Source organism: Ascaphus truei, chromosome 4 (genome assembly GCF_040206685.1).
Source record: "Ascaphus truei isolate aAscTru1 chromosome 4, aAscTru1.hap1, whole genome shotgun sequence".
NCBI classification, from domain to species: domain Eukaryota; kingdom Metazoa; phylum Chordata; class Amphibia; order Anura; family Ascaphidae; genus Ascaphus; species Ascaphus truei.
This window is the reverse complement of record NC_134486.1, coordinates 249810267-249828741: the sequence shown is the minus strand read 5'-3', so window position 1 is coordinate 249828741 and position 18475 is coordinate 249810267. Positions and strand designations below refer to the sequence as shown.

Below are 18475 nucleotides of genomic sequence, written 5' to 3'. Positions count from 1 at the left end.
ATTGGCGAATTTATTAAAAAGTAGCTTTTTTGGAGAGTTTTAATCTCCATATGCAGAAAAGTGCGAATTCTGCTATGTTTAACATGGATGCGTGTGGCGAGTTTAAATTGGCGAGATGCGCGCTTCAGAAATGTGTTAAAACAAATTTGCGGCTTTTTTTTCCCCTTTGCAATGGCCGCGAGCGGCAGTTTTTTCTGGCGAGTTAAAACTGAGACAATCGCGCCATTTTATTGGCGCGAACAGCCGCTAGATGCCGTTCGCGCCTCTCTGTATACGGATATTTTTTAAACTGGCGAGATTGAGGTTCTCGCCAGCCGCGAGGCGAGTTTTATAACTAGAAAAGAAAAATTGGCGCGTTTTTCGGAACTCGCCATTTTCTGCTGCTTTCTGCGCGATTTTCTCCAAAAAATGGCGAATTTCGAAATAGCGCTGCTCTCTGCATAGGCCCCTTAGTTTCTTGCATATGACAGTAAATAAAAAATATCACTTGTGAGCACATTCACATGTCTCAGACAGGTCTGTAGCCCTGTGTTTCAACATTGTCCCCGAGCAAACAGGACTTCCACTGCAGCCAAGGATTCTGGGAAATGACATGCAAATGAACACACAGCGTCACCTTTTGCTTTACACAGCTTTTCAGCACAGACGGGGTTAAAGGAGTGCATAGCCAGTAAACCTACTCACAGACAGCTGTTTCAACCTTTTGGGTCTGATCAGTGCGCGGATGTTTATACTTAGAGATGAGCAAATTGTTTTTGAGGATTTGGATCGGCCGGTTCCTTTGATCTGCGGATTTCCACGAATCAGCCTCAAAAAGGGCAACTCGTATTTATTTATTTCTAATCACTGACAATCCACATGGCGGATTCCGCAATCCAGTGGTGGATTTTTAAGAATCCAATTAGTGGATTCCGTGAACCATTGGCGGATTTTAAAAATCCTGGCACGGATTGCGGAATCCGCGGATTGGGTTATTAAAAATCCACCAACAGATTGTATCCAATAGTGGGGTTGGATTAATCTGCACGGATTGAAATGGTAACAATCCGTTGCCGGATTTTACACAGCCGAACAGATTGTATCCAATAGTGGGTTTGGATTAATCTGCACGGATTGAAATTGCGACGGATTTTACACAGCCGAACAGATTGTGAGCGGAAAGCTCAGGAAATTCCGGGAAACTGATTTTGACAGCTTTGCCCACCTCTAGTTATACTGGCTTTGCAATATGAAGCTGGGAAAGGTTTCAACCACACATTAATGAAGTCACGGTGGGTAAAAAAAGTGACAAAAACCCTCCGCCGTCCATCATACAGCAAATATAAATATAATTTGTGTGCACATTCACATGTCTCAGGCAGGTCGGCAACCCTGTCTTTCCCCATTATCTCCTAGCATACAGTGCATCCGCTGCAGCCAGGGATTCTGGGAAATGACATGCAAATGAGCACTCAGTGCGTCACTCTTAACTTCTTATCCATTTTAACCTGGATCCCTGTAAGCTTATGCCTGCCGTATTACACAGCTTTTCAGCACAGCCTGGGTTAAAACAGTGAATAGCCAGTAAACCTACTCACGGACAGATATATAATGTGTTGTTGCATAAGACAGGAATGCATGAGGGTGACCATGCACCGATGAGACTGCAGGAAACAATGCGACGCCTTATCATTTCTCCCTGTGTACAAACACACACAGACACACGCGCATTGCACGTCCTATCAACAAACACACAACCGCAGATTGTTCTCCACAAAAAGGGCAGTCAAAAAGGACTTCATTTAATTAGTGATATGTAAAGATTGTTTTTTTTTTGTTTTTTTGTTTTTTTTTGCATAGAAAAGAGGTTACAAAGCAATGCACAAAAGGAACCGACTAAGTACTAGTGTACGGTATTTATAAAACAAATATTTTAAAAGTAGAGCTTGCATAATGTTTAACATTCTCAGAACATTTATTGCTTTCTCCACACAGCAGAGAAATGAAGTGCATAATAATACATGCTGTGTTTTTACAGGAATACAAAAAAATAGGACACAACCTGCTCATTTGCTGCGCGGAAGTCACCTGGAGACCACCTGCCTGGCAAGGAGGGAGTTAAAATACCCACACCTACTTTCATGACACTGACCACTGTCAAGGGAAATACATTTAGGTTGTTTGCTGCTTTGAGCCTGTACTGACATCGGACTCAGCATCATTCATCATCTGAGACTTGGGATGTATCGGTCACGTCTTTTAAAGCCATGGTACCAAGACAATGCCGTAAAAGGACTCCGGCAGAGAAAAGGTTAAGGGCATTCAGAAATATGGGGCCTGGAGACTAAAGGCTGTGAAGTACAAGCTGCAGCAATACTGCCACAACATTGGTAGTACCTCTTCTTATATTGGGCAGGAGACCCTCTACAGATCGGGCTGAGGTGTGACAGACAACTGCAGACTAATAGGTTCAGGGTCTATAGCACTGTTTTTTAACCTTTTTTTGGTTAAGGAACCCTATAATTATATTGTGAAATGCTTAGGAACCCCAACCCTCTCTAATAGCCTGTCTGAGATCAGATGCATTATAATGAACCCCAACCCTCTCTAATAGCGCCTCTGAGATCAGATGTAGTCTAATAAACCCCAACCCTCTCTAATAGCGTGTCTGAGATCAGATGCATTGTAAGGAACACCAACCCTCTCTAATAATGTGTCTGAGATCAGTTGCAATGTAAACTCTTCTGTATTTGGTGCAATTTTGAAATGACCTAAAAATGGCAAGGAACCCTTTAGGGATGCCCGGGGGAACCCAAGGACTCCTCAGAACCCTGGTTGAAAAACACTGGTTCTATAGCTTTCAGACCCTGTCATTATGAACCATCATAAAGTAGTTTGATTTTTATGACACAAATTACTACTTCCTCTGCTGTTTATCTTGATTATGTGGCACTGGTACTTTAACACAGAAAATAATACACTTTGTTGATATTTGGAAAGACGGAAAAAAAAATGATGCCATTATCTTTCTAATCCAGCTACACCACCAGTAACAAAATAACAAGCAAACATTTTATGTATCTTAATTACTGGTAATAGTAACTAAATAACTTAGCATAAGTAGGATTCTTCCATGTTGACAGTGACAAACACACACAATTTAGCTACAGTACTAATATACCGTAAAGTCGGGCTGGTGGGATTCACTTCAAATTCAATGAGTTTAGGCACCTGATTGTTAGACTACTTTGACAAGAGATTCCTCAGATCAGGAACTTTTGTTCTAGTCATTATAGTTAACTGAGAAGATTCCCTTTGACTACTTGGGGATCTTTGCTAAATTTAGGGGAATATTCTAAACCAGGTTTGTGGTCCCGATTTAGACCAATTCGTATTTTCTGTCTTTATTCAGATACGTCTTATATCTCAACAGATACCCTGTGGTGGGACATCCAAGCTTAATGCGGCTAGTGAGACCTGCAGCACCATTTATGTCATTGGAAGAGACCTCCCTTACATGATCCCTGGAAACTGAAATTATTCAGCTATGCTTTGGACCATCGATCAGAACAGCAAAGAGAGACAGCACTCAGAGTAAGTCAGCAAAATAATGTATTGAAACAGACACAAAAATGTATTTTTGTGTCTGTTTCAAGACATTATTTTGCAGACTCACCTCTGAGTGCTGTCTCTCTTTGCTGTTCTGCTGCCCTGCTGGATGGTAACGTACTCTTTACATTATTTATGGGACTAGCACCAGGCATTTCTGGATATCTGCATTGGAGTGCTTGCTGCTTTTTTACACAATATATATATATATATATATATATATATACACACACACACACACACACACACACACACACACACACACACACACACACACACACACACACACACTGTATATATATATATATATATATATATATAATGATACTTTACTTATTTTCAAACTGTATCTAGCAGTGATACCTGTGTTGTAATTAAGTGCATATGTGTTTGAGTATATTTCCACAAGTACACACAATTAACAGGCATGCAGGCCATTAACGATTTGGTATGACAAGCATTGACAGGATACTACTGTAGGTTTTATCTGCGTTTTACTGAATGTCACTTTTAGCATGTTCATGTCAACAAGGTCTCTTCGAAAGTTATATGCGCTCCTCCAGCTCACTTGTTAGGCATGCCCATGTACTGATATTTAGAACTTAAAATACATTTTGGGGGTTTCTGTAGAGCCAAGGTTTATATATTAATCCAGCTGTATTCCTCCAGGGATACTCAAGCAATGTCAATAGCAACCAAGTTCTATGCATTTATGTCAGGCACTGATAGAAACACTGCTTGGTGTACAGTATGGTCCATCTTCAGGTGGTAATGCTATTACCTAGTGTAACAGAGTCAAGTAACAAAAGTAGCAGAAACGCATCATCTGATGCTTAGAGCAGCTGCAATCTGTTTATATCTCCCAATAAGCGATTGTACAGTTCTACAAATGAAGCTTGCCAAAGGTGAATGCTGCTTCTGCCATAAGATTGCCTTAGAGAGGTTACAATAAATCAGACATCCCACTTCTAGAAGTGACATATTACAAAGGGTCTCTTGTTCTCACAAGCCGCAGGCTGCATGTATATTTGAAATGTGAGAGTTCAAGTTGCCTAAGAATACCAATTCGGCACATAGTTTTTTTTATTTTTATATTGTTGTTGTCCACTTCAACAAGGCACGTTAGAATGCACCTACTTCAGTTCCCCAAGGCCGGTAAGGCTTACTGTTTGCACTGCCCCCAGCCTGCCGAGGACTGGAAGTTGCGGACAGGGGAGAGGCAATAGCTGTGGCGGCTGATGCTGCCATTGCTGCTGCTGCCCCTGGTGGAAGGACCGGGAATGCTCCAGCAAAAGAAAGAGGGAAGCTCTGTGCAGCAGCAGCAGCTGCAGCTGCAGCGTGTACTGTGGCAGAGAGTGAGAGTAAGGAGGTAGAAAGAGGAGGAACGCCAGGAGCAACGCTACCTGCAGAGGGCACTCTGAGAGCATCTGCGTGAGCAAACGTGGCTGTGAGGAGGGCAGAGGCATGCTGTGGTGGCACTTCTGTTGCAGAGGAAAGTCTACACGGGATGTTGTCAGAGGAAGAGAGTCCATTCTGCTGCAGAAAGGCGGTGGGAAGGTGATGAAACGCTGCCGCCCAATGATGAGGATGCAGGGGATGCTGGTGCTGTGCCATGGATGATGTCATAGCGACTGCTTCCCTCTGAGAGGCACATGTGCTAAGATGAGAGACGAGCCGCACTCGGAGGGGATCTGATGTGTCCAGGCCTTCCACAGAACTAAGGTACCTCGCAACTTCTGTCAAACACTCCCGAAAACCAATGCTCATGAAATCCATAGCTAGGGCATGTGCATCAAAGTAACCTTAAAAATAAAGAGGGAGACAGAGAAAGATGATCATTGACGTCTCATTGTCTACTACTGCAACAATCTTGCACATGGGTATATAAATTACCCCTCTACGAACATTGGTTTAGTATAAACACATTAGCCCTGGCCAGACACAAGGAATCAAGTACTGTATAAGCAACCATGAAGTTTTAATGTGGGGGATAGCTTTACCACTATATGAACATGGAACATGGAAGGCACAGCTTGAGAGGTTTATGTTAACTACTCATTCCTGAGAAGGAAACACAAAAATGGCCTATTAATTAATCATAAAGAAATCATGAACTTAAACTGCAGGAAAGTAGAAATCTTTCTGGGTTAGTTAGATAATCAACATGATTTCTGGGTAAAGGTAGATGTCATCTAATCCAGCCAGTGGAGCCAAGCCTATTAATCTAATACTATGCTTCATAATTCAGGGGAATACTTACTAAATTGAGGCATTGATCATTTCTTATGGCCCCATGGCTCTTTTTTGGTATTGCTTCAAGAGACATGCTCCTGAAGATGTCTTGTGGTTAAAGCATGATATGGCTTTCTACCTGATCATGTGTAAATTGACGAAGGTCTTATATCCAATCCATATTTACGTAATAGTGGTAGCCATAGGCTACGCTTATAGTGCGCGCGAAGCGACGGTGACGTCAGGCTGCGGTCGCTGGAAAAATCAAATTGAGATGACTTCCAGCGATCGCGACCAAACTGTCGCTCCATCGCGTCGCACTTACTATAAGAGCACGGGCGGCGGCAATGCATTTGTTTTGACGCAACGTTGCTGTCGCCGGCACTATAAGCACAGCCATACTGTCAGGGCCATACAACATCGTCTGGATCGCCTGCTGTTAATAGGCACGTTGGATTTATAGCTGAAGTCCCACTAACAACCACATACAATAATCACACTAATTGGGTTAATTGCTAATAATGGTCTGGTGCTGATTTTAAAGAACTGTATAAATACAATTCACATTTAAATAACAAAGATGCTGAATCGATATACAGCTCTAACATTAATCTATGTGATAATATGACTTATCTTGCCTATTAGATGGGGTGTAATAATATATGAACATAAATAAATCAAAAGCAGAGGAGGAAAAAGTAACATTAGTAACTTGATCTAACCCTTCACAGTCAGGAGAGGGAGTAGCAATTCATTCGTTTGCACTATGTTACTGGCCCCACTGGTAGGGAAGGTTTAGGGGCATCAGATGGAGCTCACTTTTAAGGTCCTTTTAAACACTTCATAAGTACATATTATTCAGAGAGCCCCAGATTGAACTGTTTCAACGAACATGACGTTTACAAACATAATGCATTTCTTATGGAAACAAGGTTGAGAGTATTGGCTCTTACTTAAGGCCTCGAACATGGTGCCGCAGACTGTGCGGACGCGAGTGACCAGACTGCCTTAAGGCAGTGTTCGCGTCCATGTGGTGTGGGGGGCGCGTGGAAGTGGCAGCGGACGCGTGTTGTGTAAGAAATCAGTTCAAACTGATTTCTTGGCGCGACAGGCCGGTCACGTGAGCGGTTCGCCCAATGAGGGCGAACTACCTCCGTGACGCCCCTCGGCACGCCCCCCGCGGCCCGTCTAGTATGGCCAGGGAAAGCACCCGCTTTCCCTCAGCCTCCGCGCCTCCGCACGGGAGAAGTCACTATGTCCGAGGCCTTAGAACAAAAAGGCTCTATAGAAGGAGTGGCCAACTACAGTCCTCAAGGACCACCAGTAGGTCAACGACTGAGCCACCTGTGCTGAAGCAGGGATATCCTTATAATATTACTTTGTTGGTGGCCCTTGAGGACTGGAGTTAGCCATCCGCGCTGCATAGCATTCTGCAACTGCAGTCTTTACAAAAGTTATTAACCTAGGTGAAAATGTATCATGCATTTGCATGGCAACCTTAAGCATCTGAGCTACTGAGCTATAGTAAATGTGCATTTTTTTGTTGCACTCTGATAACAATTGCTGTGCTATTTCCTGAACAAAACAAATAATCTGGCATATCAATAGTACAATTGTGACCTGATTCAATGTGATATCCCTTATGTAATTCTTTCCTTCACCTGTGCCAAGTGGGTATTTTTTTACATTGCTGGCCATTGACTTCAAGACTTGAAGGTCTTATATTACGTCAATTAAAATGTTCAAGTTGTCATATTACATAAACTGGACAAGTGGAACTGCACCTTCAACCCATTAAAAGCCGGGAGCACCTAAAGAGGTAGCAGACGTTAATGCACCAGCCATTATCACACGGTAAGGAGCCAAACCGCGCAGCTAGCAACATCAGAGAAAGATTTGGAAGGTTTTTTTTGTTTTTATTGTACCATATGTCAGGGCTATTTAGGGATTGAACAACTTTTAGATTGTGTTGGCACCTGAATTCTGAGTAATGAACAAGAAGTTTTCCCCCTAATTAAATAAACTGGTTTTTTTTCAGACTAAGCACAACAGCATGAGGAACGGCCATTGCCAGCTACACACACTTCAAAATGGTGGATATTGGTTTCTGGATATCTGTTTTGGTCAGTTTCCACAGTGGTCAATTTGAAAGCCCCGTCCGCCCTGTTGTAAGTGGACGTGGAGGGACGTGACTGCCGTAGCTGTGCTGTGGAGCAGTGGCGTGGTAATACAGTGTGTGAGAGCCTCTGGTAATGCAATACGCCACATTGCTTGAAACCAAATAACGCAGTGGAGAAAAATTAAGAACATCAGGGCTCCAAACTCTTCAAAAAACAAAACAAAAAAAACCCATGATGGTTCCTCTCATCTTGTATTGTGTGGTAATGACATTCCTGGGAGGTTTTCCCATGGTAATGCTGATCCAGAGTGTCCCTCCCTGCCTTGCACACAAACACACGCACACACAAAGAATGGATAGAAGATTAAAGGCTCTGACTGAAGCCCACCCCGCCCCCCCTTCTCTCTGTTATGCGCTGACTTTTACAGTGCAGTCTTGATTTCCCAGCCTTGACAGTTTGGGGAGTTTGGGTGTATTATCTGCTTAGTGCTATAATGCAGACTTCTATGACATGTTGTGTCACTTAAAATCAAACGAAGAACATCTTTCTCTGGCATTCCTTCATCAAAAACGTCTAATGAGAAAAATATATATTCAATACACATACATCCACACACACACGCACTCAGAAGCTTTATGCATACCTAGTTTTTATGTTTTACATTTAAAAATCTGTGACTTGACGTAAAAGTAAATGAACCAGAATGTACACTGCAATGACAATGGAAGCAATTGTCCTGACCTGACTCACTGGAGAAGCCAAGAAGCTTTGTTTAATGTAGACTTTGTCTCTCTGCAATTCTGGTGTGTGCGTGCACACAAACACACACACACACACACACACACACACACACACACACACACACACACACACACACACACACACACACACACACACACACACACACACACACACACACACACTAAATGAGCCAATCATATAAATGCTGCTGCACTTTAATATCATCATCGCAAAGCACTGGGATTTATGCCAAACTAATGTCCCCTATAAAAAGGTCCTGATCCTTTTGTTTAGGATGATAGGAGGAGCAAACTGCACATCAAGTAATGTCGTTTATCCAATTCATGGACACCCAGACTGCGATGGATTTTTGCTGGTTGTGGTAAAGGTACAATTTACTTATGCAAGACAAATATTAACTGCTTGTTGTGCATTGATTAAATGTCACCTTTTCAAACGAACAATTTCAGGGGCAGGTTTCCAGAAAGACAGAGATGCAAAGTAGAGGTCTACTCACAAGTTCATAGTGAAGTTCTCCATTTATTGTGACAACCAAGAACAATGGAAAGACAAAGTTTCAGGTCCCATATGGATCTTTCATCACCTGATGAAAGGTTCATATGGGACCTGAGATGTTGTTAGTCCACTGTTCTTGGCTGTCACATTAAATGGAGAACTCACTATGAACTTGTGAGTAGTGGTCTACTTCATATCTGTCCGAGAGGAGACCTTCACTTTGAAGACAATGTTCTTTAGGTCACTGGACATCGGAGGACTAGAGAACAGCTGCAGGGTTCCCCGGGTCTAGGTAAGATTAAAAATAAGAAGTGAATAGGAGATATAATGCCTCATTTGCATCTTATTCATCACTAACGTCCATTATAGTTAACGATACCCTCTTTACAGGAGAAAATATGGCTTAACATTACATTATTGTCCTTACTGGATACAGGGTTCCAGTTAACGTGACGGTAACTTAGGTGAATATCACATTAAGTAGCCTAATGCATATACAAGGATGTCAGGTAGTGGATAAAGAAATTACAGTCGAATTGCACAATTCTAACTCTAGTTAACATAACTATCTCCCTTAAACATGCAATAATGTTTAAAGTAAACATTGGACTCTTTCGGCATCTTTGAAAATGAATGCGCTTCTTTTCGACTGGGACTATGGGCAGCAAATGTCTGTCATTTAACTTGCCCTCTCCGTGTCTGAGGGCCGATCAGAAGGGGAAAGACAGGAGAGGAGCGGGCACTTTACCTGTGCAAGGTCCTAATCAATACACAGCGGCATAACACAAGTCAGTAGCTACAGGAAAGAAAAACCACAGTACATTTCATCTGCTAGATATAAACTAACAGAAATAGATACCGAAAATATTTATACACATTTCTAACAGGTAAAGCAAGAGCCCAAAGAAGAAAAATATGCACCCAGACGCCACATTATGTACAGCTAATGTGAGTATATACCATCAATGGATAGGATTACCTATCAAGCCCTCCCCACCCCATGGTAGTAAATGTGGAGGGAGTAAATTTATTTACAGTTCTGACCACTTGATGCTGTTACAGTTTCACCCCAACAACAATACATCTACTGGAGGCGATAATAGTTACACAGGCTTGAATCTATAGTGCACTAGCTGATATACCCGACGTTGCCTGGGATGTAAACACGTAATAGGTAGTATTTATTTATAAATCGTGGAACAATAGGTGACTATTTGTTGTAAAGGTTGGATAATAATGTTGAAAAGAAAGATGGAATAAATGTAATACGATGTTGTTGTTTAAAAATGGTATATTGTAAAGACACCACAGTACAATGTATATTTTGGTGACATAAGAGATGTAAAAATGTGATGAATGTGTCCTGCTAGGGTGTGAGGCGGCGGGTGGCGCGTGGGTTGTGAGTGCTGTCTGTGGAGTGGGGGTCCTGCTAGGGTGTGAGGCGGCGGGTGGCGCGTGGGTTGTGAGTGCTGTCTGTGAGTGGGGGGTCCTGCTAGGGTGTGAGGCGGCGGGTGGTGCGGGGTTGTGAGTGATGTCTGTGAGTGGGGTCCTGCTAGGGTGTGAGGCGGCGGGTCAGTGATGTCGGTGCGTATGGGCGGGAGGCAGCAGGTGTGTGGCGGGTGTGTGAGTGGCGACAGGTGTGTGTTGAGTGCGTGTGGCAGCTGTGAGGCAGAGGCGGCCGGGGTGAAAGGCAGATGCGGGAAGGCGGGGACGGAGAGGCGGGAAGGCGGGAGGAAGAGGAGGGGAGGGGAACGGGAGGAGGGGAAGGGGAGGGGAGGGGAGGAGGAGGGGGAGTGGAAGGTGAGGAGGGGGAGTGGAGTGGAGGGGAAGGGGAGGAGGGGGAGTGGAGGGGCGGAGAGGAGTGGAGGGGAAGGGGAGGAGTGGGAGTGGAGGGGCGGAGAGTGGGAGGGGAGTGGAGGGGGGAGAGGGGGAGGGGCGTAGAGGGGGGAGAGGGGAGGGAAGTGGAGGGGGGAGGGAGTGGAGGAGGGGTAGGGGGGAGAGGGGGAGGGGAATGGAGGGGGGGAGGGGAGTGGAGGGGGGGGAGAGGGGAATGGAGGGGGGGAGGGGAGTGGAGGGGTGGAGGGTGGGAGTGGGGAGGGGAGGAGTGGAGATGAGGAGGAGTGGAGGAGGGGAGGAGTGGAGAGGAGGAGAGTAGAGGAGGAGTGGAGGGGAGGAGTGGAGGGGGAGAGGGGGAGGAGTGAGGGGGGGGGGAGGAGTGGAGGAGTGGAGGGAGGGGAGGAAGTGGATTGGGGGAGAGGGGGGAGGTGGAGGGGGGGGAGAGGGTGGAGTGGAGGGGGGGGAGTAGAGGAGGGGAGTGGGGGGGGAAGGGGGGGAGAGTGGAGGGGGGAAGGGGAGGAGAGTGGAGGAGGGGAGGGGGAGGGGGGAAGGGGGGGAGAGTGGAGGAGGGGAAAGAGTGGAGGGGGGGGAAAGAGTGGAGGGGGGAAGAGTGGAGGGGGGGGAAAGAGTGGGGGGGGGGAAAGAGTGGGGGGGGAAAGAGTGGGGGGGGGAAAGAGTGGAGGGGGGAAGAGTGGAGGGGGGGGGGAAGAGTGGAGGGGGGGGATACAGAAATATTAAAAAATTATATAGTTAATATACCGGTAGCAAGAAAATGTTGATTGCGAACATATGAAAGAGATATCCCTATTTTTATTTATTTATAAAATGTATAAATACAGTAAATTAAAATAGGATATCTCTTTCCTTTGAATCCCTTGTCATTGTCGGTGGGTAATTTCTCTCTTAGAAGTAGCTGCACCCTTAAGTGTATAGGGGCCCAGTAGTGGAACTACCATATGTTCAGCTACACCAGGGCCTTGTCTGGTTAGGGGCCCCTCCTCCCGGCTGTTCTGCAGGGTCAGTAGCATTCTGCCTCAGTACCTCACCTCCCGCCCTTCCCAGGATCTTATTCCCTGCCGGAGGGGACCACCCTGGCGGTCCTATAATGGAAGCTAGGCCCGACCAAAAGTTGGGCCCAACTTCCGCTTCTCCACGCGGCACCATAGGTGGACCCCCTCAGTCGCGCACATGGCCCCGATCATCAGGTAGGGCATCATGAGGGGGGGAGGGGGAGTGAGAGCATGGTGAGGGAGGAGAAGGCGGAGTGAGAGCATGTTTTTGTAGGGGAGGCAGAGTGAGAGAAATACCTGTGAGCCAGGGGGGGGGGGGGACAGACAGTTAGAAGGGGTGATGGAGGAAAATGGAGTGAGACGGAGGGGAGAGAAATACATGGAAGAGGGGGGAAAATAGAGGGGGCTCGTGAGGTGTGAAATGGGGAAGGTGGCTCGTCTGTGTGAACACATGGGGGGAGGGGGGCCCCGGACGCAACTCTAGTCCTGGGCACGAGAAATCTGTCAGCGGCACAGTGGGGAGGGAGCATGTGGTGGAGAGCACAGTGGGGGAGGGAGCATGTGGTGGAGAGCACAGTGGGGAGGGAGCACGTGGGGGAGAGCACAGTGAGGAGGGAGCACGTAGGGGAGAGCACAGTGAGGAGGGAGCACATGGGGGAGAGCACAGTGAGGAGGGAGCACATGGGGGAGAGCACAGTGAGGAGGGAGCACATGGGGGAGAGCACAGTGAGGAGGGAGCACGTGGGGGAGAGCACAGTGAGGAGGATCATGTGGGGGAGAGCACAGTGAGGAGGGATCATGTGGGGAAGAGCACAGTGAGGAGGGAGCCATGTGGGGGAGAGCACAGTGAGGAGGGATCATGTGGGGAAGAGCACAGTGAGGAGGGAGCATGTGGGGAAGAGCACAGTGAGGAGGGAGCATGTGGGAGAGCACGGTGAGGAGGATCATGTGGGAAGAGCACAGTGAGGAGGGAGCATGTGGGGGAGAGCACAGCGAGGAGGGAGCATGTGGTGGAGAGCACAGTGGGGAGGGAGCATGTGGGGGAGAGCACAGTGAGGAGGGAGCACATGGGGGAGAGCACAGTGAGGAGGGAGCACATGGGGGAGAGCACAGTGAGGAGGGAGCACATGGGGGACAGCACATTGAGGAGGGAGCAATGGGGGAGAGCACAGTGAGGAGGGAGCACATGGGGAGAGCACAGTGAGGAGGGAGCACATGGGGGACAGCACAGTGAGGAGGGAGCAATGGGGGAGAGCACAGTGAGGAGGGAGCACATGGGGAGAGCACAGTGAGGAGGGAGCATGTGGGGGAGAGCAGGGTGAGGAGGGATCACGTGGGGGATAGCATGGAGAAGAGGGAGAACATGGGGGACAGCATGGAGAGGAGGGAGAACATGGGGGACAGCAAGGAGAGGAGGAAGAACATGGGGGACAGCATGGAGAGGAGGGAGAACATAGGGACAGCATGGAGAGGATTGCATGGTGAGGAGGGAGGACGTGGGTGACACTTACTCCAAGTATGGACTGGCTAACAAACAAAAGCAGAATGTCCTGTGCAACGTGTACTTTTTCCCTGTTCTGTTGGGATTGCACCATTAGGCAGCAAAACAGTCTCTGCTTATCATTTCATGCAGTGGTTTCCAACCATTTTTTGGTTAACAAACGCTATAATTATATTGTGAAATTCTGCTGAACCCCAACCCTCTCTAGTAGATGTCTGAGTGAGATCAGATGCATTGTAAGGAACCCCAACCCTCTCTAATAGCGCGTCTGAGATCAGATGCATTGCAAGGAACCCCAACCCTCTCTAATAGCGTGTCTGAGATCAGATCCATTGTAAGGAACCCCAACCCTCCCTAATACCGCGTCTGAGATCAGATGCATTGCAAGGAACCCCAACCCTCTCTAATAGCGCGTCTGAGATCAAATGCATTGTAAATTCTTCTGTATTTGGTATAGTTTTCAAGTGACCTGGAAATTGCAGGGAACCTTTATGGGATGCCCGGGGGAACCCGAGGGTTCCTAGGAACATTGGTTGAAAAAAACACTGGGATACGTACTAGGGGAAAAGTAACAAAACACTGCTTTAATGATTAAGAGCAAAACTGTACAGGCAGCTGATAGGATGACAGGTCCAAAAAGATTTCTTATGTGTTGAAAGTCACCATGAAGTGAAATTCCAAGCTGCGCTTAGCACAGGGAGAGTTACTCTCTCCCTTCCCTTTATTACCATGGTACATGCAGCAACAACCTATGTTTCGTTTCTTTTCCATGACCCAGAAAAAACGTGAGGGCCAAAAAATAATGAAGCGCGCCCCCATCCTGGGCTTCCTGTGCGACAAGGAGACCTAATGTCCAGTTCTATGTAGCCGTATAGTGGGCCTCCAATCCCCCTGTCTATTTTCTCCTATGTTTGTGTGTTTGTTTTAACTCCCCATGCCCAGATTTTAGACGTCTTTGCAAAACCCCAAGCAAATCTGCGGCTGGACTGTCTGTGAATGAAGCTTTTAACTCCCACAGTGTTATGAAAGCAAACACAAGCTCAGGGTCAAGTGCCTCTTTTGTCCCTGCAGCTCTTTCCCACGAGTCCAATCCTGCCGTTAGCATTGATTTCCACTCCCTTCATCTGGATCCGCCTACCCCCGTTTGTCAAGGGGATGTTTGCTTAGATCTGCACGCACTGCTACAGTAAAAGGGAGAATTATAGTCTCAGCCTTACCTTTACCTCCAGTTGCCTGCAGCATCTTCAAGTGATCCACTGTCATCTGTAGGATTTCCGCTTTTTCCAGCTTCGCAGATCCCTGCAGAACACAGGCAGAAATAACACAGTCCCTGTAAAATCCACAGGCTCTAATTTGTGATACAGCTTTTTATTCTGTCCTTCTGGTTTCTATTTCCTGGGCCGTGACAGCACACGTTACTTTAATCTGCCTGTTATAGCTGAGCCCCAGATATATTTTTGCTATATTTCATCAATATATTTTCAATTTAAAGCTAGTCTCCTCTATCTAACCATCTTTAACAAACTGTACGGCGGGTCGAATATAGAGAAAGTATAAATCAGTCAAACATGTGAAATCTTATATGTTGTTTTTTTTAAATACATAATTTCTGTAGTATTAGATAATAGTGACTTTATTTATTTCTATCCATCTATTAATGCCACTTTTAATGAGTTTTAAAGGATCATTTGATTTGTGTGGCAGGGATTAGCCCATCACCCAAGCAGTGCAAGATCTTTGCAACACTTTCCTGTTTGTGATCATTTGTTGCCAATATTCTCAGCAGTTTGAGCTGTAAACTGTAACACTAGATAATGATACCTTAATAATATAAAGATACATTGTAGCTGCTGAGTTACATGGACTGAAGGACTGATTGAAACCGAAAGGTGGCCATTATGTTAGGCACACAATCAGGACTTTTACAGATGTATAACAGTAGCACCAAACGATTGCCAGCTTAGGTAAGAATGTTGAATTATACAATGTCACATGCTTTACATATAAAAATAAGAAAGAAAAAAAAGGGGGGGAGGGGGAAGTATTGAAGCATCCTATATTATTCTTGCAGCCGGGTCAAACATTTTGCCGGTTGTGATACCCTTTACTGGACCAACAACAGGAACTCAAAAGTTATATATATATTTTTTTTTTTTATATATCTATAATAATTGAAAACGTTGTATGTTTGCTGTTCTTATGGGCAATCTGATTGGTCCGTCGGTCTGTCACTCAGCCTCTGGCCAATCAGATTGGTCCGTGGCCTGGCCCCGCCCCCACACGCCTCTCATTGGCTTGCTTGCTTCTGTGGCCTCGCCCGGCCTCTCTCCTCTTCTCCTCTTAGCCCCACGGCCTGCCCTGCCGCCCGGCCACTCTCCTCTTCTCCTCCTCCCCCGTGTCCTCTGTGTCCCTCTCCCCCCATATTCTCTGTGTCCCTCTCCCCCCATGTTCTCTGTGGGGGGGACACGGCCGGAGCTGTGCAGGGGGGTGGGATGGCCGGAGCTGCGCGGGGTTGGGGGAGGCGGAGAGAGAGGGGGATGGGGGGACCGGGGGAGGGGAGTGGAGAGAGGAGGGAGAGGGAGGTTTTGCTCCTGGGCAGCACCGGGTCTCTCAGCTAGTGATCTATAAAACCAATAAGCATATATGTCCCCTTTCAGACATCTTAACCACACGTACAAAGCATTTGGAATTTTAGGTCAGCTGAAATGTGTCAAATCTATAGCAATCAAAGGCCGCGATTATAGAGCCCGTGCGTGACCGAGCGCGCACGCGAAACATAAACTAGGCTGGAGGCGACAGGAAGGTGTGGCTGTGATGTCACATGAGCAGTTCGCCCTCATTGGCTGAACCGCTCATGTGACGTGGCCGTTGCGCTGCAATAACAAGTTCAGTTGTCTCCTCTATTATCTGTCGCTCCGTAGCATTTGGTCGTGCGCACTATGTGCGCCTTCATTGGTCTACACTAATTTGTTCTGGCGGAGTGCACTGCCACTGTAATCGCAGCCTAACACAACTACACTACCAGACCTCTGCTTGGAATAATCAGCACTGCTTCTTATAGACCTCACAATATGCTCTGCTAGTCCTATTAAATACATACTGTCTGTTATTGAAGGACTCAATTATTCACATTACTTGCACACTATTAGGACCAGAGTGAACTATTTCTTATGTAGTTGCGTTACAGGTGAAAACAATATCACTACAAACTACATGTTAGCACGTCGTGGGCGATTATTAAATGATGCAAATTCCCTTTTTGAATTTTAATCGAAATATTATATATAATATATTTAAAATGATGGCGAAGTGCTCTTTTTAAACAAAATAATATTAATAAGAACAGAAACGACTAGGAATCGTAAACATGACTACACATTGTACTGTTAAAAGAAACGGCTCAGCTGTAAGCGTGATCACTGCATCGGTTAGGCTTTGGTCCCGCTGCGTCCAGCCCCTTTCCTCCAGTGTGGAGGTCCCCGCTGGCTCCTTCCGGCTTGGCTGACTGCGTGCTGTGACGCGTCAGCCGGCCGATGCTGCAAGCTCCTAGTGATTTGCAGCTCTGACGCGTCACGTGGTGCGGCAATCAGCCAATGAGGGAAGGAGGGGAGGGAAGGAGCTACGGATGGGAGGCGGCTTGGGAGGGGAGCAGGGAAGGAGCTGCGGGGGGAAAATGTGTATGTGTGTGTGTGTGTATGTATGTGTGTGTATGTATGTGTGTGTATGTATGGGGGGGGGGCACCACGGCAAAAAGTAGTTACCGTTCTGTCCCTGAACGCAGAACATTCTTGTAACTGGAATACCCCAGCTCGGGTAACATTTGAGAGATTTCGCAACAATACAGGGAGCCAATGAGGGGGCAAGTGGGAGGGAGGTTGCGGCCAGCTCCTGCTGCTGAGCGGCGTGGTGTGCATAGATGGTGGCCGCCGCTGCTTACGGCTGCAATGTGTCCCAAGCCCTCTGGCAGTCAAAGATTAAAGATGTGGCCGTACTTGGCGACATATTCCCTGGTAGGAGGCAGCAGCAGATGCACGGGGGGAGTCTGTGCAAAAGCATGACAGCTCTGCCTGGAATCCTGTCTGCTGCCGTTTTGGCCACGGCCTCCCCCCCCGCGCCGAAAACCGGCTCTTTTAAAGACCGCATATAGCGGTCAAGTGCCTCTCCACGCGCTGCCTGTCTGCAGTGCGGGCGCGTGGTCTGAGGCAGCGGGACCTTAGCCTTACACGCAACGAGAGCCCGATCTCGTTCCCTAAAAATAGTAAGATGTATGGTAGCGCCAGTGAGATTTGTCAGCATACCTTAGGCAACTAAACAAAGCTATTGAACATATTTGAAATGATAAAGAGTTAGAAATGGCAGATTCACTTATGTGGCTGTCTGCTGCCACTATATTGTAATGTAGTGCAGGGGTGCGAAAACAGGGGGGCGCAAGAAATTCTAGGGGGGGCGCGGCAGTTACAGAGGCCCCGCGCCCTTCCCCAAGGCATTTAAATTAAATGCCGAGGGAGGCGTGAGGGCTCTGTAACTCCCTTACCTGCTCTCTGCCACCTCTTCAGCGACGCGTCAAATTACGCCGCGGGATCATGTGACGTGTCGCCATGGCAACGCGCTTCAAATGATGCGGCAGGGTCACGTGACGTGACATGACCCGCAGTGTCATTTGACACCAGGTCCTTGGAGAGGAGGGGGCGCGAACGCTGCGGCTGCCAGGCAGGGGGGGGGGGGGTGTAGCTCAGGAAGTTTGCGCCCCCCTGATGTAGTGTATTGTCCTCCAAGCTTTATGTTTCTATGACATGTGCACAGGGCTGACATTTTACAGCTGTTTAGATTAACAAGACAAAAAATGGTAAATGCAGTGTATTATCATAGGGCAGCTGAGTACAAATCAAAAGTAAATTATCTAGCAAACAATATATTATTCACCGTTTTCT

The 18475-nt window shown here is 46.7% G+C and overlaps 1 protein-coding gene across 1 annotated transcript in view; it reads right to left on the bottom strand.

Moving 5' to 3' along the window:
• Positions 1–1880: 1880 nt before the first annotated feature.
• HEY2 (hes related family bHLH transcription factor with YRPW motif 2) overlaps positions 1881–18475 on the bottom strand; it is a 51620-nt gene continuing 35025 nt past the window's right edge. Inside the window, exons 4-5 of the mRNA XM_075597244.1 lie at positions 14762–14843; positions 1881–5390 (exon numbers count right to left, since the gene is read on the bottom strand). Of these exons, the coding sequence (XP_075453359.1) occupies positions 4711–5390; positions 14762–14843 (762 nt within the window). The 3' untranslated portion in view covers positions 1881–4710. The remainder of the gene's footprint in view (positions 5391–14761; positions 14844–18475) is intronic.